The 24444-nt window shown below is 55.8% G+C and overlaps 3 protein-coding genes across 15 annotated transcripts; 1 reads left to right on the top strand and 2 right to left on the bottom strand.

The window, feature by feature from the left end:
* Positions 1 to 357: 357 nt before the first annotated feature.
* On the top strand, positions 358 to 10965 carry PRICKLE3 (prickle planar cell polarity protein 3). 6 transcript variants are annotated; one of them, XM_001105952.5, is made up of 9 exons: positions 358 to 708; positions 2267 to 2352; positions 3059 to 3242; positions 6674 to 6787; positions 7092 to 7229; positions 8005 to 8208; positions 8305 to 8491; positions 9287 to 9586; positions 10242 to 10965. In XM_001105952.5, exons 1-9 carry the CDS (start codon positions 667 to 669, stop codon positions 10847 to 10849), a joined length of 1863 nt encoding a protein of 620 aa, XP_001105952.3. In that variant the 5' UTR covers positions 358 to 666; the 3' UTR covers positions 10850 to 10965. The 6 variants fall into 6 exon arrangements, with proteins under 6 accessions (XP_001105952.3, XP_077844877.1, XP_077844878.1 ...); XM_077988751.1 differs by having other exon boundaries at positions 8287 to 8491; XM_077988755.1 differs by having other exon boundaries at positions 672 to 2151.
* Positions 10966 to 11400: 435 nt separating this feature from the next.
* Positions 11401 to 20486, bottom strand: PLP2 (proteolipid protein 2). Of its 2 annotated transcripts, XM_077987964.1 has the most exons (6): positions 18951 to 20486; positions 14432 to 14618; positions 13248 to 13400; positions 13049 to 13144; positions 12097 to 12187; positions 11401 to 11849 (listed from the first exon to the last, which is right to left on the bottom strand). In XM_077987964.1, the coding sequence occupies exons 2-6, from the start codon at positions 14525 to 14527 to the stop codon at positions 11827 to 11829; spliced, it is 459 nt and encodes a 152-aa protein (XP_077844090.1). In that variant the 5' UTR covers positions 14528 to 14618; positions 18951 to 20486; the 3' UTR covers positions 11401 to 11826. The 2 variants fall into 2 exon arrangements, with proteins under 2 accessions (XP_077844090.1, NP_001252795.1); NM_001265866.1 differs by lacking the exon at positions 18951 to 20486 and having other exon boundaries at positions 11468 to 11849; positions 14432 to 14641.
* Positions 19939 to 23943, bottom strand: MAGIX (MAGI family member, X-linked). Of its 7 annotated transcripts, XM_077988759.1 has the most exons (7): positions 23669 to 23940; positions 22680 to 22826; positions 21804 to 21886; positions 21685 to 21730; positions 21503 to 21591; positions 21271 to 21403; positions 19939 to 20486 (listed from the first exon to the last, which is right to left on the bottom strand). In XM_077988759.1, exons 1-7 carry the CDS (start codon positions 23715 to 23717, stop codon positions 20173 to 20175), a joined length of 861 nt encoding a protein of 286 aa, XP_077844885.1. In that variant the 5' UTR covers positions 23718 to 23940; the 3' UTR covers positions 19939 to 20172. The 7 variants fall into 7 exon arrangements, with proteins under 7 accessions (XP_077844885.1, XP_014982881.2, XP_077844883.1 ...); XM_015127395.3 differs by having other exon boundaries at positions 21503 to 21730; positions 23669 to 23943; XM_077988757.1 differs by having other exon boundaries at positions 19939 to 20501; positions 21232 to 21403; positions 21503 to 21730; positions 23669 to 23939.
* Between the last annotated feature and the right edge of the window lie 501 nt (positions 23944 to 24444).

The raw sequence follows: 24444 nt of genomic DNA, 5'->3' as shown, positions 1-24444 counted from the left end.
AAGGGAGGAGGGCTTTGGAACCTGGCCTGGCTCTGAGAGGGGAATGAGAAGGGAGGAGTGCGTATAAGATCTAGCTCTCTAGTGGCTAGGGCCAGGTTCCCAGGTTCCCAGCGAGCACCAGCTGGGGCCGCGGGTGAGGTTGGGGGCCATTGTTACAGCATTCATCGAGGAGACCCTCGGAGCCTCACCAGTGGGGAGGAGCCAAGAGATGTCTTTAACCCCTCTCCCAAATAAGCATCCGAAATAAATCGACACAAAATGTCAACACAAGCACTCTAGCGCGCCACCCCTCTCAGTCCAGTTGGCCACCTCCGAGTCTCCCCATCCTCCACTACAGAGCCCTCAAGCCCCAGGTCCCGTGAGAGGCTACGTGGCACACCGGGGTTCTGGGGGTCGTGCCTTGTGACGCCCCGCACTGGCCCAGAGCGGGAGGGCAGGGGCCTTTCCCGCGGGGCACCCGGGGCTGCGTGCAGCTCACCTTTAGGCAGGGGGCGCCGTGGCAGCGGAGAGACCACATGCCCAAGGGCGGGCCCTGCGGGGCGCGCTCCTCCCACGAGGGTGTCAGGTTTACGGAACCGAGCTCCCAGGCCGGACGCGCGGTGGCCTGACGGTCCCAAGGATTACATTCGCTTGACCCGGCCTGGCTTAACCCTGCCCGGGCGCGCCATGTTCGCGCGTGGGTCCCGGAGGCGCCGCTCCGGGCGTGCGGTGAGCGGGAGTCAGGGCAGCGGTGGGGGTCGGGGGTAAATTGAGGCCCGGGCGAGGGGGCAATTGATAGGCATAGTGAATAGGTGCCCCACAGAGGGTCTTGGAATCCCATCCCCTGCATTCCCAGACCTGGGGCTGGGGCTGCTGGAGGCGAATGGATGGAGGAAGGTGTAGATCTGGTGGCCCAAACCCCCTAATCACCTCTCCGCACACTTTCATCAGCACTCCTGGGAGCTGGTGGGGACCCCTCTCTTGTGAACTGTGGGAGGGAATCCTGAGGGCCAGAGGACTGGGTCCTGGGGACTTAGGTTGAGCAGGAACCTCCTGAGCTTCTTTTTTTTTTTTTTTTTTTTTTTGAGACGGAGTCTTTCTCTGTCACCCAGGCTGGAGTGTAGTGGCGCTGTCTCAGCTCACTGCAACCTCCGCCTCCTGGGTTCAAGCGATTCTCCTGCTTCAGCCTCCCATGTACCTGGGATTACAGGCGCCCACCACAACGCCTGGCTAATTTTTGTATTTTTAGTACAGACAGGGTTTCACCATGTTGGTCAGGCTGGTCTCAAACTCCTGACCTCAGGTGATCCGCTCACCTCGGCCTCCCAAAGTGCCGGGATTATAGGCGTGAGCCACCGCGCCCGGCGGACCTCCTCAGCTTCTAAAGGACACAGTACCTTGGAGGAATGTGGACGGACGGATCAGTCCTACACTCCTGGGATGCCGAAATGCTGACGGTCAAGAGACTGGGATTTGGGGGAACAAGGCTTCCAGGGTTCCCCCTGAGCAAGGGAGTTTTTGACTTCTTAGACAGGACGGTCTTTCACTTCCTTTGGAGTGGGTCTCTGACCTGGGAATGTGGGGTCTGGGTTTGGTGGTCCAGAGAAGGAATAAATAGCCCTAGGATGGGGGGGTAAAGGCCAAGGTTTCTTGGGATGGGGGTTTATTGGGATGGGGGTTTCTCAGCAGGCACCTCCTGAGATCCTGGGGAAGGGTCCCCAGTTCCTTGGGTATCAGGGCATGAGGCCAGGGTTTGGGGGAGGAGCTCCTGAGCTTGTGAAGAGAGGGGCAGGGGTTCACGTGGGGATCTCAAGGAAGGATGGGGTCTCATCTCCTACCCTGTGGAACTGGAGTGCTGCTGGCGGCGTAGATGGAGAGGGAACCAGGATGAAGCCTGGGAGAGGATGCCCAGAGTAGGGGCTCTGTGCCCTAGTGGGGAGAGTACTCTGAATTCTCGGGGAGATGCTTGAGCCCTGGAAGGATCTAAGGCTGGTGGGAGGTGTCTGAGGCTAGGGGCGGACGGGAAGGGGGGGTTCGAGGCCAGCCTAGGGAGGGGAATTCCCTGAAAAGGGGACATATAAGGAGGTGGCTTCAACTGCCCCGCCTCTGCCTCGGTTGTGTCCCGCTCCCCCGCACTCTGGGCGCTGTCCCAGCCTGCCCAGCGCTGCCCAGGTAAGACAGGCCCCAGCGTGCGGTCGCGGGCAATGAAGTGGAGGGGCGGGCGTTGACTTCTCCTTCCCTGCTTCCGCGCTTCACCCGGCCCTGCATCTGCTCCCGCCCACTGCAGCCTCCAGAGGCAGAGGACCCAGACCGGGGCCAGCCCTGCAACTCCTGCAGGGAGCAGTGCCCCGGCTTCCTGCTCCACGGCTGGAGGTAAGTGGCTCCCCTAAAGGGCCTCGCCTTTTTCAGAGCTCCGCCTTCGGGGGGGAATCCAGGAGGCTTAGGCCACGCCCCTACGCTTGAGCTCCGCCTACAGAGGGATAGCAGTGGGGAAAAGAGCCTCAGGCTCAGATTCAGAGCCCCGCCCCCTAACTCATTCCCAAAAGTCCGGTTCCCAGGAGGGCTCCACCCACCATGCAGCCCCGCCCCTAGAAGAGTTCTACTGTAGCCGCTGAGTCGCATCCCTAGGGAGATTCTTCGTCCCTAGCGCTGAGCGCGGCCCACTGGCCTCCAGCACCCCTCTTAGACTCAGACCTACTCTCCCAGGCCCAGCGTCCTATCCTCCTGCTGGAGCCCTGCACCCAATAGACAGCGCCTACAGCCCCCAGACTCAGGCCCTACCCACAGGCTCAGAGCCCACAAGTTCAGAGCCTCACCACAGGTTAGATGCCTGTGTCTAGTGAGTTTCCCCACAAAGCGTCCCACTCCCCACGACCTGTCCTCTGGCTCACAGCCCAGCCACTCCCTGGCTCACAGGCCCACCTCCTGCAGCCCCGCCCCCAGGCCCAGATCCCCGTCCCTGCTCACAGCCCTTTGGTGGTGATAATCTGCATGTCCCGGCTCCTCCGTTGGACCTGGGCTGCCGAGGGGTTCAGGTGGGCGACCCCTTAGTAACTGACCCCCATCCCGGCCCTCTCAGAAAGATCTGCCAGCATTGCAAATGCCCGCGGGAGGAGCACGCAGTGCACGCGGTGCCTGTGGACCTGGAACGCATCATGTGCCGGCTAATCTCGGACTTCCAGCGCCACTCCATCTCCGACGACGACTCAGGCTGTGCATCGGAGGAGTATGCCTGGGTGCCCCCAGGCCTTAAGCCGGAGCAGGTGACCAGAGGCCAGCCCTCCACTCTTGCTGTCCAGTGGTTGCACACTAATGCTCACATACACACACACACACACACACACACTCAGGTGGGAACCTATTTCTGGGGCTATGCTAGAGTGTGCAGCCAGACCAAGGGTCCTTCTGGCCCGTCTGTGATCGAGGAGTGATCAGCCCCCCATACCTTGGGTGACTGAGGGACCAGTTGCTCAGGGCCTGTTCACCCCAATCCTATTGTTTTTGATCGTTTGTTTTTGAGACGGGGCCTCACTCTGTTGCCCACCACAGCCTCCCTTATAGCTGGGACTGCAGGCGCATGCCACCATGACTGGCTATTTTTAAAAATTTTTTGCAGAGACAGGGTCTCCCTTGTTGCCCAGGCTGGTGTTGAACTCCTGGGCTCAAGTGATCCTGCCTCGGCCTCCCAAAGTGCTGAGATTACAAGAGCAAGCCACCATGCCTGGTCCCACTCCCTGTTCTACCCTCCCAGCACTTCATTCACCACATGACTTCGTTGATTGAGTCATTCAACACATAGTTATGGGGCACTTACTGCATGTGAGACACTGTTATAGGCACTGAGGACACAGCAGTGAGCAAAACACAAAATAACATATCTGCCCACAGGCGTGGTGGCTCACGCCTGTAATCCCAGCACTTTGGGAGGCCGATTCAGGTGGATTACTTGAGGTCAGGAGTTTGAGACCAGCCTGGCCAACATGGCAAAACCCCGTCTCTACTAAAAGTACAAAAATTAGCTGGGTGTGGTGGTGTACACCTGTAATCCTAGCTACTTAGGAGGCTGAGGCAGGAGAATTGTTTGAACCCAGGAAGCAGAGGTTGCAGTGAGCTGAGATCGTCCCACTGCACTCCAGCCTGGGCAACAGAGTGATACTCCTTAAAAAAAAAAAAAAAAACTGCCCAGGTGGAGGGTAGATTCTGGAAAGGAGGAACACCCAATAAACAAACCTGTAAATATATGTCAGATGGTATAAGGGCTATGGAATTAAAAAGCAAGGAATGTGGGGTGAAGAAAGAGGGAGGCAGGGAGGGAGGGAGGGAGAGAGACACTAGAATTGTAAATAGGGTGCCCAGAATAAGCCTCTGTGAGAATGTAATGGTTGAGCCGCCTGAAAGGAGGTGAGAAGTGAGCCATGCAGATATCTAAGGTTACAGTGACTCACGCAGGCAAAGGGCATAGCTAATGCCAAGGTCCTGAGGCAGGAGTGTGCTTGGCATATGTAAGGGACGGCAAGGCCAGTGCTGCTGAAGCAGAGTGAGCAAGGGGGAGACCAGCTGGAGATCAGGTCAGAGATGTGGCAGGGGCTATGGAGAGGACTTTGACTTTGCCTGTGAATGAAGGGAAAGTCGCAAGAGGGTTGTGAGCAGAGGACAGCCTGGAAGAATAAGGGTGGAATCAGGAGACCAGTGAGGAACCTGATGATGATGGCGCTGGCAGTGAAAGGAGTTATATATATATGGAGAGAGAGAGACAGACAGACAGAGAGAGAGGCCAGCATGGTGGCTCACACCTGTAATCCCAGCACTTTGGGAGGCCAAGGCGAGTGGATCACTTGAGGTCAGGAGTTTGAGACCAGCCTGGCCAACATAGTGAAACCCCATCTCTACTAAAAATACAAAAATTAGCCTGGCATGATGGCAGAAGCCTGTAATCCCAGCTACTCAGGAGGCTGAGCCACAAGAATTCCTTGAACCCAGGAGGCAGAGGTTGCAGTGAGCTGAGATTGCGCCACTGCACTCCAGCCTGGGCGACAGAGCAAGACCCTGTCTCAAAAAAAAAAAAAAAAATAGGCCGGGCGCAGTGGCTCACGCCTGTAATCCCCCCACTTTGGGAGGCTGAGGCGGGCAGATCGCCTGAGGTCGGGAGTTTGAGCCCAGCCTGACCAACATGGAGAAACAACTTGGTCTCTACTAAAAATACAAAACAATTAGCCAGGCGTGGTGGCGCGTGCTACTCGGGAGGCTGAAGCAGAATTGCTTGAACCCGGGAGGCGGAGGTTGCATGGAGCCCAGATCATGCCATTGCACTCCAGCCTGGGCAACAAGAGTGAAATTCCATTTCAATAAAGAGAGAGAGAGAGAGAGAGTCTCACTCTCTCCCAAGTAGCTGGGACTACAGGCATGCATCACCACGCCTGGATGATTTTTGTATTTTTTGTAGAGATGGGGTTTTGCCATGTTGCCCAGGGTGGTCTTGGACTCCTGGGCTCAAGCTATCTTCCCCTCTGGGCCTCCTAAAGTGCTGGGATTACAGGTGTGAGCCACGGTGCTCAGCCTATATTTTGGAAGTAGCGATCAGAGGATTTGCTTGTGGGGGTGGGAGAAAGAGGAGTGAAAGATGACTCTGAGGATAGGTAGATTAACTGATGTGGGAGGGGCCAAGACAGGAGCGAGTTTAAGGGGTAAGAGCATAAGTTTAGTTCTGGTCATCTGGAGTTTGAGATGCCTGTTAGACTTCTAAATAGCCACATTGCCTGGAACTCAAGAGATAAGTTACAGAGCTGGACGTATGTGTTTGTCATTATGTGTCACAGGCTGGAGGTGACACATTAGCCAAGTAAATGATATTTACAGCCATAAGGTTGAGTGTAATTCCCAAGAAACTGAATGTAGACAGAGGCAAGAAGACCAAGAGCTGAGTCCTAGGATCCTCCCGCATTTAGGGGTCAGCTAGTTGAGGAGAAGACAAAACAGGGGCAAAGAAGGAGCAGCCAATAAGGTGGAAGGAAAACCTGAACTGTGTGGTGTCCTGGAAGCCAAGGGAAGAAAGTGTTTCCAGCCTGGTGCAGTGCTGCCATCATCAAGTCTGATGACGACTGAGACCTGAACTATTATTTCAACAACGGGGAAGTCATCGATGACCTTGACAGCTTTGGAAGAGGGATGGGAACGGAAGCCTGCCTCGAGTAGGCTCAAGAGAGATTGGAAGGAGAGGAAGTGGAGTGAACACAAGTGCTCATAACTTTTTGAGGAATTTTCCTGTAAAGGGAAAAAGAAAAGTGTACCAGTAGACCAGGAGCGGTGGCTCATGCCTGTAATCCCAGCTATTCAGGAGGCTGAGGCAGGAGAATCGCTTGAACCCAGGAGGCGGAGGTTGCAGTGAGCCTAGATCACGCCACTGCACTCCAGCTTGGGCAAAGAGCGAGACTCCGTCTCAAAAAAAAAAAAAAAAAAAAAAAAAGTGGATCAGCAGCTGGAGGAGGAAGTGAGGTCAAGACATGCAGGAACCCTCAGCGTGTTTGGGAGCTGGGAGCTGAGGGAAATGATCTGCATTTAGGAAGGAGAGATGGGGAAGTCAGAAGGTCTCTCCTGATGCCTTTCATTTTCTCAGAGAAATAGGGACCCGCCATCTCACTGTATCCCAACTCACCTCTCATTTCAGTTGTTTTCTCCCACTCCTGTGTCCTCCCAGGTATATCAGTTTTTCAGCTGCCTCCCAGAGGATAAGGTCCCCTACGTCAACAGTCCTGGGGAGAAATACAGGATCAAGCAGCTGCTGCACCAGCTGCCCCCACACGACAGTGAGGTGAGGAGAGAGAAGACAGGAAGGGCATGCCAGGCACAGGGCATAGCCTGGGCCAGTGCAGGGCAGGGTCAGAGGAGGAAGGGTGAGCTGATCTGAGGTGAGTGGTTCAGACAGGCAGGGGTCATCAGGGGACATTCCTTGGCAAAACCACAGCTGGGCCTTGGAAGTAGAGGTGGGTACTTCAGGCAGGAGGCACCATCTATAGAAAGACCTAGAAGTAAACTTTCGGGACATGGATGAAGTCTGGAAGAGAGGCAGGAACAGGCATCAAGGGAGGAGCCTGAGAGATGCCTTCCCCTCCCAGGCACAGTACTGCACAGCACTGGAAGAGGAGGAAAAGAAAGAGCTCCGAGCCTTTAGCCAGCAGCGGAAGCGGGAGAATCTGGGGCGTGGCATCGTGCGCATCTTCCCGGTGACCATCACTGGGGCCATCTGTGAGGAGGTGAGCCGTGGAGGGCCTCAGCGAGTGAGCAGTGCCTCTGCTCCAAGCCCTGGGGAGCAGGACACATCTTCCAAGCACTGGGAAGATGAGGCCTGCACCTTAAGCCCCAGTGAGCTGTCTCTAGGGTCCCCTCTTGTGGGCGGGGTCTGTTCCTCACATTTCACTGTTGGGCAGGGACTGCCTCTAAGGCAACCCCTGGTGGACAGGAACCTGTCTCATCGATCCCACTGTCGTGTAGGGTTTATCTGTAAGGAGGACCTAGCGTGTTTTTCTCCCCCTCTGTGCAGTGGACATGGGGCATGGGCTGTCTCTTTGGCCCTCCTGTGGTCAGAACTTGTCCTCAAGAGCTGACCCACAGTGGCAGGGCCTGTCTGCAGGGCCCAGTGGTGGGCAGGGCCTGTCCTTAGATCCTACTGTTAGGTGAGATCTATTGCTAAGGTCCCGGTGGGTGGAGACTGTCTCTGTGGTTTCCCCCACTACGCCTGGCCTGTCTGTCTTCCCCACCCCTGATGAGGGATGCTTGCCTGTAAGGCCACCCACCATGGGTAGGGCCTGTCTCTATGGCTTCCCCCATGAGCAGGGTCAGTCTCTAAGGTACCGCCCAACCCCATCGCTGGTATAGGCAGGGCCTGTGTCAAAGTTACCCCGTGGGTGGGGCTGGTCACAAAGGTTCACCGTGGGAAAGGCCCAAGTGTAACATACTTTGGCTGACCCCATCCATCTGACCATCTTGGTGACGGTAATGGTAACCATCTTGGTGCTTGTCTCGTGGCAGTGTGGGAAGCAGATTGGAGGTGGAGATATTGCAGTGTTTGCCAGCCGTGCAGGCCTGGGTGCATGCTGGCACCCACAGTGCTTCGTGTGCACCACATGCCGGGAACTGCTGGTTGACCTCATCTACTTCTACCATGCTGGCAAGGTCTACTGCGGGCGTCACCATGCCGAATGCCTGCGTCCACGCTGCCAAGCCTGTGACGAGGTTTGGGCCTCCCTGCCCAGGGGTGGGAGTGGAGGGTGGGTGGGCAGAGCCAGGAGCAGGCTCATCTGACAGCCACAGACGGCCTGCGTCCCGCAGATCATCTTCTCCCCTGAGTGCACGGAGGCTGAGGGCCGCCACTGGCACATGGATCACTTCTGCTGCTTTGAGTGTGAAGCTTCCCTAGGAGGGCAGCGCTACGTGATGCGTCAGAGCCGCCCCCACTGCTGCGCCTGCTACGAGGCCCGCCATGCGGAGTACTGTGATGGCTGTGGGGAGCACATCGGTGGGTGAATGCGGTGGGACTGGACAGAGGGATGGATGGACAGCTGGGCCACAGCCCTACCCCACCAGGACTCCTCCTGTCCTCCAGGCCCCATCCTCCACTGTGCCCTGTACTTTGTCCAGCCCCAACACTATAGGCCTGTATGCTTGGCTGCAAGTCCCACTCCCAATGTCCCCACTATGCCATGCTTTCTAAACCCCACCTACACAATGCTAGGCCACCACCACATGTCTACACCCACCTCCAGAGGGTGCTCGTGCTCTAATTCCAGCCCCAGGGCTCCCCCTACCCCTAGCCTCCACCACCCCAAGCTGTGCCCGGTTCTCCTCCACTCTCCTGTATCAGCCTAGGTCAGACCTAGCTTCCAGCTACACCCTACCCTCTGAGAACCACTCCTTTCTCACTAGGGCCACTCCCCACCTGTTAAGCCCTGCCCCTATCAGCCAAGCCTCCTGTTCAGGCCAAGCCTTCCATTCTCCTTCCGCCTGGAGCCACCCCTTAATGTCTAAGCCTGGCCCGAATCTTAGAGTCCAATGCCCACCCGGCTCTGGGAGAGAGCACCCTGTGAAAGAAAGGGAGGAGTGAGAGAGAGGTTCACCAGCTAGTCCCCAGGAGAGAACCAAAACCTGTTTCCCGCTTTCTCCAAAAGGGCCCCATTCTGGAGGAGGGAGGAAGGCACCTAGGGGTGCCCTGCCTGGGATTCTCCACCTCTTCCTGAGAAGGGACTCATTCACGAGAGGTGGGGGTATGCCTGGGGGTTCTGCCTCAGTTTTTCCCCCTGGTGGTTCCCCACAGGCCTGGACCAAGGCCAGATGGCTTACGAGGGCCAGCACTGGCATGCCTCAGACCGCTGCTTCTGCTGTAGTCGCTGTGGGCGGGCCCTGCTGGGCCGTCCATTCCTGCCACGCCGAGGCCTAATCTTCTGCTCTCGAGCCTGCAGCCTTGGGTCCGAGCCCACGGCTCCAGGACCGGGCCGCCGCAGCTGGAGTGCCGGCACTGTTACAGCCCCACTTGCAGCCTCCACAGCCTCTTTCTCTGCTGCAGAGGGGGCATCAGAGACCACCACCAAAGGCACCTGCACGGAGTCAGCGCCAGGTGAGCTAACCCTCCAGCCACACCCAGCCACAGCCCAGTCAACCCTACCTCCTTGCCCCCGCCTCAACCCTGGCCCTTCCTCCTTGACTGGCCCAGACACTTCACCTGCTGCATCCCTGGGCCCCGCCCATTTCTCAGCTCATCCTCCTTCCCCACGCCATTCCAGGCCTGGTCTCCATCCCAAACTACACCTGCCTCGTGAACCCTGGTTCCACCCTGTCAATACAGGGCCGGTCCCCTACCTCAACTTGTCTCTGCTTGACCCCAAGTTCCTCTTCCTCTTCTCCAGCTGGTCACTCTTCATCCTCTGCAGTCAGGCCCCACTCCATTTATCGCAAACCAAATTTACTCCAAACAATGCCACACCGCTTCCATCCGAAGGCACCCTGGGTGTCCTGGCCACGCCCCGTGCCCTGGCCACGCCCCCCACACCAGTCCCATCTTGCTCCGTGTTCTTCCTTCCAACCCTCTCTCCACCCAGAGCCTGCTCCAGGCCTCACACTTCCCAGACTCCCCACCTCCCTGCCCTTCTCCGACCCCTGCCCCCACTTTCCCAGTTTTAGTGGAGGAAAGAAGGCCCTTTCGCAGGCCTCTCCTCAGAAGGCGGCCAGTGGGAGGGCAGATACAAGGAGTCGCTCTGTCTCCCCTTTAACAGCTACAGGCCCCGAGGAGCCTTCCCGCTTTCTGAGAGGGGCTCCCCACCGCCACTCCATGCCGGAGCTGGGGCTCCGCAGTGCCCCCGAGCCGCCCCCAGAGTCCCCCGGCCAGCCTAACCTGCGCCCAGATGATAGTGCCTTCGGTCGCCAGAGCACCCCACGCGTCAGCTTCCGCGACCCTCTCGTGTCTGAAGGAGGTCCGCGCCGGACCCTGAGTGCACCCCCGGCCCAGCGCCGCAGGCCACGCAGTCCCCCACCCAGGGCCCCCAGCCGTCACCGCCACCGTCATAATCACCATCACCATCACCACCACCACCACCGCCACCCAAGCAGACGTCGCCACTATCAGTGTGACGCGGGATCAGGGTCAGAATCGGGATCTTGCTCCAGCTCGCCCTCCAGTTCCAGTTCCGAATCCTCAGAGGATGATGGCTTCTTCCTAGGAGAGCGCATCCCTCTGCCCCCGCATTTGTGCAGGCCCATGCCTGCTCAGGACAATGCAACGGAGACCTTCAACTCCCCATCTTTATCGCTCCCCAGGGACTCTCGCCCAGGGATGCCTCGACAGACCCGACAGACCCGAGACAAGAACTGCATCGTGGCTTGAAGGCAGGCCTTCCTGGAGGTGGCTCCATTCTCCAGTCAGAGTAGACGATGAGGCCCATGCCCCTCACCCCCACACCCCGCCCCCACAACCCAAGTCATAAATCCTCTTCCTCCCTCCTTTGTCTGTTTGTTTCTATTTTTGTTTCTGTTTTAGAGACATGATCTGCTCTATTGCCCAGGCTGGAGTGCAGTGGTATGATCACGGCTTACTGCAGCCTCAAAAGTTTTGGGCTTAAGTGATCCTCCCACCTCAGCCTCCCAAGTAGCTGAGACTCCTGGCTTGTGTCAGCGTGCCAGCTAATTTTTTAATTTTTTGGTAGAGATGGGATTTCGCCATGCTGCCCAGGCTGGTCTAGAACTCCTGAGCTCAAGCAATCCTCCCGCTGCCTCCCAAAAGACTGGGATTACAGGCATGAGCCACCGCACCAGGACTTTCGTTTGTATTATTGAAGTAATTTAATATTTGTTGTAAAACAGGCCTGGCTTCTTTGCCTCCTTGCCCCAGCTGTTTCCACTCCATTTCCCCCTCCTGATGCTTGAAATTTATCCACATTTGATGAAAGGATTACTTTATTCATTATCATATATTTTAACAATGTTTATTATTCATTTATCCCTCTACAGAACCACCGCCCACACCGAGGAGATTATTTGGAGTGGGTCCCAACCTGGGGACTTGACTCTGAAATCTAACTCCCCCCTTCCCTCATTTTGTGACTTAGATGGGGGCATGGTTCAGGCAGAACTGGTGTCTCCTATTGGATCCTGCAGAAGGAGGACCTAGGCACAGGCGTATGGTGGCCACACCCAGGAGGGTTGATTGGCAGGCTGGAAGACAAAAGTCTCCCAATTAAGGCACTTTTACCTCTATGAGGAGGTGGGAGTTGGTTGGCTGGGAATATTGTTGTTGGGGTGGGGAGGAGTTATTTCAATGGAGGAGTTATTTGCAGATTGCAGAGGGAAATGAAGGGAGCTCGCCTACACCGGGCCATCTGCGGGGTCTGCAGGTGAGGAAAAGAGAGAAAGCATTGGCTGAATCTATATGCCCATTTTTTAAAAACAAGATCCAAAGTCCGTGAACATTTTACACACAAGAATACTGAAGCTTATGGTACCTATTGGTACAAAAGCCATCAGTACCAATACGGGACCAGAGTTGGCATTCATGCCTTTAAGAGATCCCTTTCTTTTTCTCCTCTGCCCTCTCAGCAACCCCCTTACCCCCAACCAACACACACACACCCTTACCAGTGGGGGCTGCTGTATGTCTTGGCTGCCGAAAGGGGAAGGTGACATAGGCATCATAGCCAAAGAGGCACGTAGCGATTAGGCCCAGTACCTGGGGGACAGGATAGGAGTGAGGAGGGTTAGATTAGGAAGTCAGGTTACTCAGTCTCTTATCTTCTTGCATCTACCACCTCCAGCACCTGCCCCATACAGGACGGGACTCAAGCCCCAGGTTGGGAAGCCAAAGAACCCCAGGGAAAGGCCAAGATAATGCATCCTACCCCACTCTCCCTCCTCCTATACCCCTCAACACAGGGAGGCCACACTGTGGCCTTACACGTAGGGGGCACAATTCAATTCATACTTTTTTTTTTTAAGACACAGTCGCACTCTGTCACCCATCTGTCACCCAGGCTGGAGTGCAGTGACATGATCTTGACTCACTGCAAGCTTTGTCTCCTGGGTTCAAGTGATTCTCCTGCCTCAGCCTCCTGAGTAGCTGGGACTACAGGCACCTGCCACCACACCCAGCTAATTTTTGTATTTTTAGTAGAGACGGGGTTTCAACATGTTGGCCAGGCTGGTCTTGAACTCCTGACCTCAAGTGATCTGCCTGCCTCAGCCTCAGCCTCCCAAAGTGCTGGGAATACAGGCATGAGCCACTGCGCCCAGCCCCAATTCCTACTACATTTGGGACAAAGTTCTTGCAGATGGTAGTCCAGTGTGTTGACAAAGGGGCCACCTGTTTGTACTTCTCACCAAGGTCCTTGTGAATGACAAGGGACTGCCCTTCACAGCAAATGAAGACCTTGGGAGGCAAAAGCAAGTCCTGTGCCAAACTTCCCTCCATGCCCTGAGGACAAGTGTGACTTGCTGTGGGCCACACGATTTCTGCTGGAAGCTAAGGCAGAAATGGCCCCTGGCTCCTCAAACCCTTCTCTCTGTGCTTCAGAGCTGCTCCCATGGCCTTTACCCCTGCGACGATTTTGGAGTGGTTTCCTCTCTCAACAAGGACAACAATGGAGGTGATCAGGTAGAGGATTGCCGCTATGAGGGTTCGGAAGAAATCCTGTGAGGTGTAGGGAGAAGAGGGAAGTCAGCATCCACAGTTCCCAGACAATCCTAACTGCCCAGACCCCTCCCTGGCCTTGCCATTGTGGACCCCTTCTCACACTCCAAGGCCAGTTGATGAATGGTATCTTGGTGTGCAGGTCACACATGTAGACAACAAAGAAAATAGCAGCAAGGATCATCTCAACCACCGACAAGGAGGAGTAGCCTGGTGTGGAGGCACTGAAGCAGATCAGGATCACCAGACATAATATCTGGAAGGGTGACATGGGAAAGGGGACCTCAATCAGCAACCAGGGCTGAGGAGATTGGTTTAAATTAGGAGTCCCGTACTCGAATGACTATGAGCGCTGGGGAAATGACACGCAATAATAGCTAAACACTTTTTATGTGCTCACTGTGTTCCAAATTCAATCATCACGACAATCTAATGTTCTGGGTACTATTATTACTCTCTCTAATTTATAGATGAGAAAACTGAGGTGCAGAGAGGTTTAATGGCTTGGCCAGGGTCACCCAGCAAGTATGAAGTAGAGTTGGGTGCCTCAGTTTCCTCCCCTTTTCCCTTCTAGGATATGGGCAGCCTGAGGGGAGTGGCGCTGCCAGGTGTTTTGTGAGCCCCGCTGACGCCGGCTTTGTGGCCTTGACCCGGGCTGAACACGCGGTTCCCCCAGCAACCCCTTTGGGAAGCGGTGAGAGTGACACCAGAGAGGCAGGACTCCCTTAAAGGCGCCGCACCCCTTTTACAAGTGACTCAAAGGCGGCGCCCACTTTGAGAAGGGTGGAAACCCCGAAAACCTAAGGACATCCCGCCCGGCCTCAGAAGGGCAAGGAAGAACTGGCGAAGGGCGGGGCCCTCTACACCGCGGGACTAGCGCGAGGGGGGGCCCCACCCCAACAGGCCCTGCCCCTGGGCGCGCTGCCAGCCCGCCCTCCTGTGTCCAGGCCGCGCCACGCCCTGCCGCAGGAGGCCCCGACTTCCCAGCACCCTGGGACCCCTTCGATGAGTCCACTGATGAGTTAACGCAGCTCCCCCCATGTAGCCCTCCGTATGCGTTATAGGCTCCTTGCCTCACCCCGGGGGCTACCAGATCTCAACAACCTTCGCCAAACCCCACCGACTCGCCCTGCGCCCCGGGTTTCGGGCCTTCACCGTGAACCCACCCACCTGCACCCCACTGCCGAGCGCCCCGGCCAAGTGCCTGCCTCACCCGGACCATCCAGTTCCGCGTGGTCCAGCCACCCCATCCCGCTTTTGCCCACGCGCCTGCCCCAGGTCGCTCACAATCTCAGCAAACAGGAGGATTCCCTTTCGGGTGCGCGAGAAGTTGGTGCAGGCGGCCCAGCAGCCAGGGGCAGAGAGGCGCTCAGAATCCGCCATGGCATGGGCTGGAGTCCGTGGTGCCTCGGAGGATCTGCTCGCTTGCTCGTGGTTTCGAGGACGCTGCACACCCAGCTGTCTTGCCCGCCGTCTGGCCGGGAAGGGGGCCCCGGGGCGAAGGAGGGAGTGAATCACCGCGCAGAGATGACGCGGGCGGGGCCGGAGCCGGGCCAGGTGGCTGCCGCCCCGGAAGCCCCCTCGCCCCGCCCGCCAAGGATACTCCCAGCCCGGCGCACAGCCCCCGAGGCGCCCCATCGCCAGGGTACTTGGCAGCTCCAGGTACCAGGAGTAGTAATAGAGGGACCCCTCGCCTTTTTGGAATGCAAATGGACCCGAGACAGCTTCAGCTTAGAACCGCGGGAATCTGGCTTTGGGAGGGAGTGACTCAGTTTCCTTAACTGAATAAAACGGCCTAGGCAGAGTTAAATCCGAAAGACCTGTGGCCCAGTGTGTTGCCAGAATGCAGAATATTTTTGATTTCAGAAAGTTTTCCCGTGCATATACTCTCAGCGGGGTTTGGAGCTGTCGCGTTTACAAAAAAAAAAAAAAAAAAAAAAAAAAAAAAAAAAAAGCCAGGCGCGTGGCTCACGCCTGTAATCCCAACACTTTGGGAGGCTGAGGCGGGTGGATCACCTGAGGTCGGGAGTTCGAAACCAGCCTGACCAACATGGAGAAACCTCGTTTCTACTAAAAATACAAAAATTAGCCGGACATGGTGATGCATGCTTGTAATCCCAGCTACTTGGAAGGCTGAGGCAGGAGAATCGCTTGAATCTGGGAGGCAGAGGTTGCGGTGAGCCAAGATCACGCCATTGCACTCCAGCCTGGGCAACAAGAGTGAAACTCCGTCTCAAAAAAAAAAAAAAAAAAAAAGCAAAAACAAAGAAACAAAATGGTATGTCTTCAAGAAAAGGTATGAATGTTCACAATAACTGGGTAAGGATTGAAAAGTGTTCCTCCGCTGGGCACAGTGGCTCATGACAGTAATCCCAACACTCTGGGAGGCTCAGGCGGGAGGATCGCTTGAGCCCAGGAGTTAGAGATCAACCTTGGCAACATAGTGAGACCCTGTCTCTACAAATAATTTTAAAAATTAGCCCAGGCAGCCGGGCACGGTGGCTCACGCCTGTAATCCCAGCACTTTGGAAGGCCGAGGCAGGCAGATCACGAGGTCAGGAGTTCGAGACCAGCCTGACCAACATCGTGAAACCCCGTCTCTACTAAAAACACACAAAAAATGAGCCGGGTGTGGTGGTGCGCGCCTATAATCCCAGCTAGTCAGGAGGCTGAGGCAGGAGAATTGCTTGAACCCGGGAGGTGGAGGTTATAGTGAGCAGAGATTGCGCCACTGCACTCCAGCCTGGGTGACAGAGCAAGACTCCATCTCAAAAAAAAAAAAAGGAAGAAAAAAAGAAAAAAAAAATAGCCCAGGCATTGTGGCGCGTGCTTGTAATCCCAACTACTCGGGAGGCTGAGGTGGGAGGGTTGCTTGAGCCCGGGAGTTCAAGGCTGCAGTGAAACATGATCAGACCACTGCACTCCTGCCTGGGCAACAGAGTAAGACCCTGTCTCCAAAAAAGGAAAAACAGAAAGAAAGAAAGAAAGAAAATTGTTCCTCATTAGATCAGGTCAGGTTTTGCAACCAAATAGTGTCTATCTTGTGGGAAAACCACCAGTTTCCAGAGCTTTTTGTTCTCCAGAGTTTTGGATAATGGATTGCGGACAGTGGAATAAACCTCTGAGCAGTGATGAGGATAAGACCCTGCCAGTGTAAAGGCTGTGTGAGAACAGGGATTGGTGAGCACTGAGTTGCTCAGAAATAGGGCAAGCATTGTTTCTAGTGTTAGAGCCCGAGGCCGGAAGCAGTGGCTCATGCCTGTAATCCTAGCACTTTGGGAGACCGAGGTGGGAGAATCACTTCAGCTCAGGAGTTTGAGACCAGCCTGGGCAACGTAGTGAGAGCTTGTCTCTATTTTAAAAAACATTTTTTGTAATAGTGTTAGAGCCCAGAGAGCCCAAGGTCTGATTCTGTGTTCTGCAATCCCAAGGAAGTCCTAGCCCTAAATGTTGGCCTTCAGTTTCCTGGTTCTGAAGAGAGGGGCCAGTCAGCACAATTGTACATGAGGAATAGGAAAGTTTATTTCTGGGGGACTGGCAAGATGAATGGATGGCTCCTGGGGTGTAAGGCTAAGTGACATTTGTAGACACTTTGTTTGTATTTATTTTTTAGTAGAGACAAGGTCTCGCTATGTTGCTCAGGCTGGTCTTGAACTCCTGATCTCAAGCAATCCTCCTGCCTTGGCCTCCCAAAGTGTTGAGATTACAGGTGTGAACCACCGCACCTGGCTAAGTGTGTTATTTTGAGCAAGTAATTTCCCCCAGCTCAGCCTTAATTTCTGCATTTAAGACATGCATCTGGTCTCCTGGAATCAGGATCCCAGAGTTACCCTGAGGGACACACTCTCCAGACTAGATGTTGTTTTTATTCTCATCTCATTTGATGTGGGGGAGAATCATAACTGGATGGCCGGGAGGATTCAACCCAAGGGCCTGCCTGCTCTCTCTGCCAACACAAGGCCCCTCAAAACTAAGGAAAGAGCTCCCCTCTTTCAGCCCCGCTTGCCTGAAGAGTGAGTGAATAGTGGAAGGGATGAAACATACTTTTCCCAGTGATAAGTATGTGCTTGCCAACTCTGCGAGGACACGTCTGAATTTCTGAAACGACAAACCTGGTTCCGCTTCAACGCCTTTGCACTTGCTATTCCCCCTGCTGTCAATGCCCTTCGCTCAGTGCTTCATATACCTGGCTTCTAGTCATTCAGGTTCCAGCTCAAGAGTTATGTTTTCAGAGGCCAGAAGCCCACCATCATCTCCCACAATATAACCTCCTTTTGCTAGCTTCATAGCTTCATGACTCTCACTTCTCTCTGAATTTATTTATTTATTTATTTATTTATTTATTTATTTATTTATTTATTTTGAGACTGAGTTTCGCTCTTGTTGCCCAGGCTGGAGTGCAATGGCATGATCTCAGCTCACTACAACCTCCATCTCCCGGGTTCAAGCGATTCTCCTGTCTCAGGCTCCTGAGTAGCTGGGATTACAGGCATGCGCCACCACACCCAGCTAAGTTTGTATTTTTAGTAGAGACGGGGTTTCTCCATGTTGGTCAGGCTAGTCTTGAACTCCCAACCTCAGGTGATCCACCTGCCTCAGCCTCCCAAAGTGTTGGGATTACAGGCATGAGCCACATGCCTGGCCTTTTTTTTTTTTTTTTTTTTTTTTTTTTTGAGATAAGGTCTCACTGCCATTCCAGCTAGAGTGGAGTGGTGCAATAATGGCTCACTGCAGCCTTGACCTCCCGGGCTCAAGTGATCCTCCCACCTCAGAGTCCCAAGTAGTTGGGACTACAGGCATGAGCCACCACTCCCAGATAATTTTTAAGCTTTTTGTAGAGACAAGGTCTCTCTACGTTGCCCAGGCTGGTATCAAACTCGTAGGCTCAAACAATCCACTCACCTCAGCCTCCCAAAGTACTGGGATTACAGGCACAAACCACCATGTCTGGTTATTATTATTATTATTATTATTATTTGAGACAGATTCTCGCTCTGTCACCCAGGCTGGGGTGCAGTGGCGTGATCTTGACTCACTGCAACCTCCACCTCCTGGGTTCAAGCAATTCTCTGCCTCAGCCTCCCGAGTAGCTGGGATTACAAGCACCTGCCACCACACCCGGCTAATTTTTGTATTTTCAGTAGAGATGGTGTTTCACCATCTTGGCCAGGCTGCTCTTGAACTCTTGACCTTGTGATCCACCAGCCTTAGCCTCCCAAAGTGCTGGGATTACAGGTGTGAGCCACCACGACTGACCTGGTTTTTTAGTTATTCATTTTCTTGTCTTTTTTGTCTGACATCTGTCTACCCTCATTACATACATCAGCTACACAAAGACAAATTGTAAGTCTTGTTCCTCCAGCACCTCCACAGTACCTAGCACAGTGCAATGTATACAGTTGGGTTTCAATGCAGGTGAAATTAAGAGGACAGACTTGGGAATCAGGCCTTGATTAAATCTTGCTTTGATCCTCCTCTCTCAAGCTATCTGCACTCCCTGGGCCTCACTTTCCTCCTCTGTGAAATGGACATATTCGGATTGTTGAGTAGATGTGCAACTATTGTAGATGAAAATAAATATTGCAATAGAGCCAGTAGCAGGGATAAAACTAAGTACATGGTGGCCGGGGTTACTATTATTAGTCTCTTGGGTGTGACTGTATTTATAGGACTGGGGCTCTTGAGCCCTATGCTAACTTCTGAAGAACCACATCTCCACCAGGCTCTAAGTCAGGGGTAGCTGGAAGCCACCCTGGCACACTTCCCCACAATGTCTATCTACAGCTCTAACCACTCAAGTGTTCACCTCTTCACTCTTCAGCTCGCAGCTTGTCTTCGCGGTTCCTCTTTCCTCTCCAAGGCCACCTGGACTCTCGCACTCGGATCCTTTAAATTATTTCTTCCTTCCCCGTCCCCTCCCCACAGGGGCGAAAGTTGCCTATTCGGTCAGACCACAGCTTCCCTCCTGGCGGGGGGGATGGGGCTGAGTGCTCAGGATGTGGTGACAGCGGAGGTGACTGGACATTTCTGTCCTCTGCCAGTGCCTTCCTCGCGCTACCCCATTTGGAGTCCCGCTGGCCATATAAGCCCTGGCTGCGGGGCTCTGTTCCCAGGGTGAAGGAAACTCTCAGCCTCTCCCGTGCGGGGAACGCCCAGTATGTGGCGAGTGCACACAAGCCTGGCTGCAGTTCTTCACCATGTACGGAAAATGGGGGCACGGCCCAAAGGTTCTAATAACCTTTTTTAGCCCGGCCCGCCCAGGGGCGCTGACTCACACCTTCCCCGCTCCGCCCCAAAGGGGGATCCAGGGCCCCAGCCGATGCCCGGAGAGTGGTAGCCTACGTGCCAGCAAAAGCTGGCAGACTAGGCCGGAAATGGGAGACCAGAGGTCCCTGGCGAAGGAAGCCGCCCTGCTTCTAGGCTTCTAGCCTTGCTATCCCGACGTCAGTTGAGGGTCTGGATGATTCCAAGACAGGACTGTGGATACATTGGTGCAGTCCCGCCACGACAGGCTCACCTCTGCATTCTCCATGCCATGCACAATAATTTGTGTGTGAGACCCTGTACACCTCCAAAAAGGTGAAATTGATGAACAAGGAGAGGAGCAGGAGACGGGGAAGAGAAAAACAAACCACGCCAGGCTGAGGACCAGCGGAAGCAAAGATCCATGTGCAAGCAGGAAAGCAGCAGCATGAAGCTAGTTAGCGATTACTCGAAGCAGGATCAACCCACCTGCTCCTTTACAGAGTGGCCTGGGCAGCCCCACCCCGCCTCGAGCGCCTGGCAAGTCAAGACCAGATCGAACCATTTTATTACCTCTCCCTCCCAGAACCAGAAGCGCAGGCTAGCCGGGCTGGAAGGGTCGTACCACTGACCCTGCAAGGGGAGTGCGGGCAGAGCCACTGCGCAGCGGGAGGGGGGACCAGACCAAGTGGAAGCTCTCAGGGAAGTGCCAAGTGCCCGGTGGCCACACGCGCCGGATCCAGGTTGGGCGGTAACTAGTGAGCCCCGCATCGTCAGAGGTAGGCTCAGTGCCTCCGCCTTCCGGCTGCCATCTCCTGAGCGAGCTGCGCTGTCCCCCGGACCCCTAGGGCCCGCGAGAGCCGTTCCTCGCTGGGCACTAGCCAGGGCCCCGGGGAACCCGGGATCTGGTCGTTGGGATCCTCAGTGCAGCGCTCAGGAGGAGAAACCGTGGGGCCATCGGCGACCGCCTCTGGACTAGGCTCTGGGCTGCCCCGGGTCTTCTTGAGCGTCGTCCGGGATGGAGGGTGCTGAACTGGGGAAGTGCTGCTGCTGCTGCGACACCCCGTTACCTCCGGCCCTCCAGGATCTGGGCTGCGATCTAGCCATGACGGGACTACGGATTAGACTGGGTGGTGAAGTAGGGAAGGGAAATCCGGGCCTTTGGCGGAGGGTGGACAGGAGAACTCAAAGGCTGCGGGAGATGAGACCCTGGCCCTTAGAGAAATCTCCCCTCGAGGCCTTCTGGGATCGGCACCACCCCTCACAACACCGACACCTCCTTTCCCGAGACCCCTCCCCTCCTGGATCCAGAACATGCCCCTCAGAAATCATTTCCCACAATCTCCAAAGGAAATCAAACGCCTCTCATCTAGGATCCCTTGCTCTCTCCTCTCTCATCCCACCTCCGTTGACTCCCAAACCACCAACCCTTTGTTTTTCAGAACTAGACCCCCTACCCTCTGGATCCCCATCCAGTTCCCCCCCCCCCCCAGTGGATCAGAACGCTAAGATCCATTCTGCCTTCCCCTCTGAGAACTAAGACCCTTCCTTCCAAACACTTGCTTTTATCCTAGACCCCTTCCCTTCTCTCTCCCCAGTACCTGGAAAGCCCACCCTCTGAAATTCCTATCCTTGGGACTGACACCCCTCCCTGCCCCTGCTTTATTCCTATCCTGGGACCCTATGCCCCTCCCTGCCCCTACTTCTGAGAATACCATGACCTCTTGCAGACCCTCCCCAAAGAGATCACCAAACCCTTCCCACCCAGAATCTCAGCCTCTCCACTCTGTGAACCTCTCTCTTCTCCTCACTGATCTCTGACTTCTCTCCCCTGGGAAACCCACCAACTCCTTTTTGGGGCTCTCCCACCCCTCGAGACTTGCCAGGGTGGGTCTCCAGAGGCCGACGAAGAACCAGGTGGAGCTGGGGGCCTCCAGTTCGGATCCGATCCACGGCCTGGGCATGGGTGAGGCCCTGCGTTGACTCTCCGTTGATGTGGAGCACAAGGTCCCCGACCTGGAAGAGTGCAACGCAGTCGTGTTGGAAAAGCAAAAGGAGAGCACCCAAACAAAGGCAGGGATAGCACCTACCAATGGAAGAGTCTTCAGGGCTCACCTCCAAACGACCACAGCGCTGTGCTGGACCATCCTTCAGCAGCCCGCGCACGGCCAGTGGAGTGTCCCCAGAAACATCCCGGCCCCCACCTAAGGTGAGGCCAAAGCCTGCGTAACCGCGGACCAGCTCCACAGAGAAATGACCAGAGGCCCGGGATGGCTTCGGAGCACTACGTGCCTTACCCTGGATCACTTGGGGAGGCGCATTACGTGTCTCTAACCAACGGTGCTGGAATAAAGGACACTGGTGTACATAGTTTGCCCTGAGGCAGGTTGCCTCCAATAGAAGGATAAGATGTTACCTGGCGCCGGTGATCCACAATAGTGGCATGAGGCAGGCGACTATCTGTGACCTCTATGTCCGCAGAGTCCAGCACGCTAACAACTGGGGGATAAAAGCGGTGGAGAGGGCTGTCGGGGGACATGCCATGGAAACTACCTAGGACCTGTTCCCTGAGTTAACATTCTAGCCCCATCTACTTGCCTCGCCCCTGCAGCTCATATACAAACTGGCCCACCATTTAACTACGCACCATCCCCTCAAGTAATCTTAAAGGCTCTCAGCCCAAACAAATAACTGTTCTGACCCCACCTTCTTAACAAACAATCCTGGGCTCAGCCATGTGAATAATCTTCCAGGCCTTCCTATCTCCCTCTAACAACACGCAGAACACATCCCTCAAGTAACACCATTCGGCCCACCCTGGAGAATGCTACTCCAAAATTCGGCTCCTGAACCTTCCATAGCAAGCCCTCTAATTAGCCTCTAACCCACATCCCGTTCCCGACATCTCAAGCCCCGCCCCCATGGCACAACAGGCGCCACCCCCGTGACTCACATTTCAGACCTGCCTCTTCGCTGCGTCCCCACCCCTCAAGAACTCTCCAGGCCCCGCCTCCCCATAAAGGACCCTCGAAGCCCCGCCGGCCAGAACGGGGATCCACCTCCGCACTCTCAACTAATGCAGCCCTTGCCTACTGTGATAACCCTCAAGGAATATTCTAGAATAACCCCAAGGCTCCTCCCACTCGAAGCACCCTCCTATCCCCGCCCCCCAAATCGCGCCCCTTGGCCCCACCCAAGGCAGGCAGTAGTTGCTGACCGCCCAGGCCTGCCCCTCTGAACCCAGCTCCTCTCCGAACCCTCCCCCAGCAGAGGCTCAGCGCCCGTCACGCACCCTCCTTCCGGCGCAGGCGCAATGTGGCGCCCGCCCTGCGTACCAGCGCCGCCACATCGACCGCAGCTCGCGCCGCCAGGGGGCGCGCGTCCAGCCGCGCCAGGAGCTGCCGGGCGCTGGGGCCGGCGAGCCGGGAGGGGCCGCGGCCTGCGCGGGAGAGGGGACAGGTCAACGCCGACCCTCGGCCTCGGCCAACCCCACGCTTCCGGACGCCCGAAGACCTAGAAATGCCCTCAGGATACCCGGCGACCCCTGACCACTCCCTCGTTAGTTCCGGAGGTCACTGCTGTCCCTCCCTTCTCACGCGATCCCCTACCATCGCGGGTAGCTGGTGCACCCCCGCCTGCTCCCACGGTGTTCCTGGAGATCGCTGTTTGACTGCAACAGTCCTGGACTCCTCCGAACACCACTTGAGGTCCTCGACTGCCCCCAATCACCCTGGATGCCCAACTCCTCGCCCACGATATCTCAGGGGACCCCGTTTCCCCAGATATCCTGGGAGAACACGGCCTGACCCCGTAGCTCCGGAATCCCCAATTCTCCCTCTAAGTATCCTAGGCAACCCCTGCTACCCCCATGAATTCCCTCAGAGGGCCTGTTCCCCCATGGCCCACGTACCTCCAGAGTCCCCTCCACAGGTCCCCAGGGGACCCCAGTTCCCCTCCTCCCAGTTCACTACAGACCCTGAGTGCCCAGGTGTCCCCTGTGACCACGGACAGACCCCTCCCCGCACATCTGCACATGTCCCTGGAGACTTCTGAGAGCCCCCTCCCCTGCTCTGGTGCGCGGCCCTTTCGCTCAGGTGTGCGTGTGGGTGGGGGACCTTGAGCCCAGCCTCCATCGCTGGGCCCCTTCCCCCTGCCACCGCCACTTAGGCGCCAGAGCCGCTCTGTTTACCACCTGTCAGAAGGAAAAGGTGTGGAGCAGACAGGCGGGAAGAGGTGGCGGCGACTCGCCCTGTCCTTCCCCAACACCTCTGATCCTTGTACCTCCTCTGCTGCCCCTAGGGTCCGCGGCGTCCCCTGTGCGCGGCTCCATGGCCAGTAGTCCGCTGGGTGGACACAGGGCAGCCAGCTACGAATTTTGAGCTCTGGGGCGCGCTCACCTGGCGGCCCGCCCAGGCCCTGGAGGCTGAGGCTGGCAGGTCCCGTGCCTGGCTCCTGGACCCGTGCGATGACCTACCTGGCGGCCAGCAAGGAGGCCTGGCTGTGGGAGCCAGCAGGAGTGCTTGGCCTCACTCTGCTGCAGGCACCGCACTCTGTCAGCTGAAGGTCCTAGTTAGAATTTAAAAGCCTGACTATACCAACTGTTGCTGAAGATATGAAGGAAATGGAACTCCTATACCGCCGGTGGAAATGTAAAATGATATTGCAACTTTATTTATTTATTTAGAGACGGAGTTTCGCTCTTGTTGCCCAGGCTGGAGTGCAATGGCGCGATCTCGGCTCACTGCAACCTCTGCCTCCAGGGTTCAAGTGATTCTCCTGCCTCAGCCTCCTGAGTAACCGGGATTACAGGCAGGCACCACTACGCCCCCCTAATTTTGTATTTTTAGTACAGAGGGGTTTTCTCCATGTTGGTCGGGCTCGTCTCGAACTCCCCAAAGTGCTGGGATTACAGGCAAGGCCCGCCTTGGCCTTCCAAAGTGCTGGGATTACAGGCGTGAGCCACTGCGCCCAGCCTGCAACTTTAGAAAACAGTTTGGTGGTGTCTTTAAAAATTAAGCATACACATATGAGCCAGCCATTCCACTCCTGCGCATTTA

The sequence above is a fragment of the Macaca mulatta genome, chromosome X (genome assembly GCF_049350105.2).
Source record: "Macaca mulatta isolate MMU2019108-1 chromosome X, T2T-MMU8v2.0, whole genome shotgun sequence".
Classification (NCBI taxonomy): domain Eukaryota; kingdom Metazoa; phylum Chordata; class Mammalia; order Primates; family Cercopithecidae; genus Macaca; species Macaca mulatta.
Note: the sequence above shows the minus strand (reverse complement) of the source record. Positions and strands in the feature narration are given on the sequence as shown.

Bases quoted from the DNA above. Each gene is read 5' to 3' on its own strand.
- PLP2 (XM_077987964.1), bottom strand. From the start codon at position 14,527: ATGGCGGATTCTGAGCGCCTCTCTGCCCCTGGCTGCTGGGCCGCCTGC. The intron at 13,401-14,431 runs GTGAGCGACCTG...TCACCCTTCCAG, and splicing joins TCCTCCTGTTTGCTGAGATT to ATATTATGTCTGGTGATCCT. The intron at 13,145-13,247 runs GTGAGAAGGGGT...TACACCTCACAG, and splicing joins TCATCAACTGGCCTTGGAGT to GATTTCTTCCGAACCCTCAT.
- PRICKLE3 (XM_077988751.1), top strand. From the start codon at position 667: ATGTTCGCGCGTGGGTCCCGGAGGCGCCGCTCCGGGCGTGCG. The intron at 709-2,266 runs GTGAGCGGGAGT...CGCCCACTGCAG, and splicing joins GGCGCCGCTCCGGGCGTGCG to CCTCCAGAGGCAGAGGACCC. The intron at 9,587-10,241 runs GTGAGCTAACCC...CCCCTTTAACAG, and splicing joins CTGCACGGAGTCAGCGCCAG to CTACAGGCCCCGAGGAGCCT.
- MAGIX (XM_077988757.1), bottom strand. From the start codon at position 23,717: ATGGAGCCGCGCACAGGGGACGCCGCGGACCCTAGGGGCAGCAGAGGA. The intron at 21,887-22,679 runs GTGCGTGACGGG...TTTATCCCCCAG, and splicing joins GCGCCTGCGCCGGAAGGAGG to TTGTTAGCGTGCTGGACTCT. The intron at 20,502-21,231 runs GTGGGTTTCCCA...TCTAATCCGTAG, and splicing joins AGAGCCCCAAAAAGGAGTTG to TCCCGTCATGGCTAGATCGC.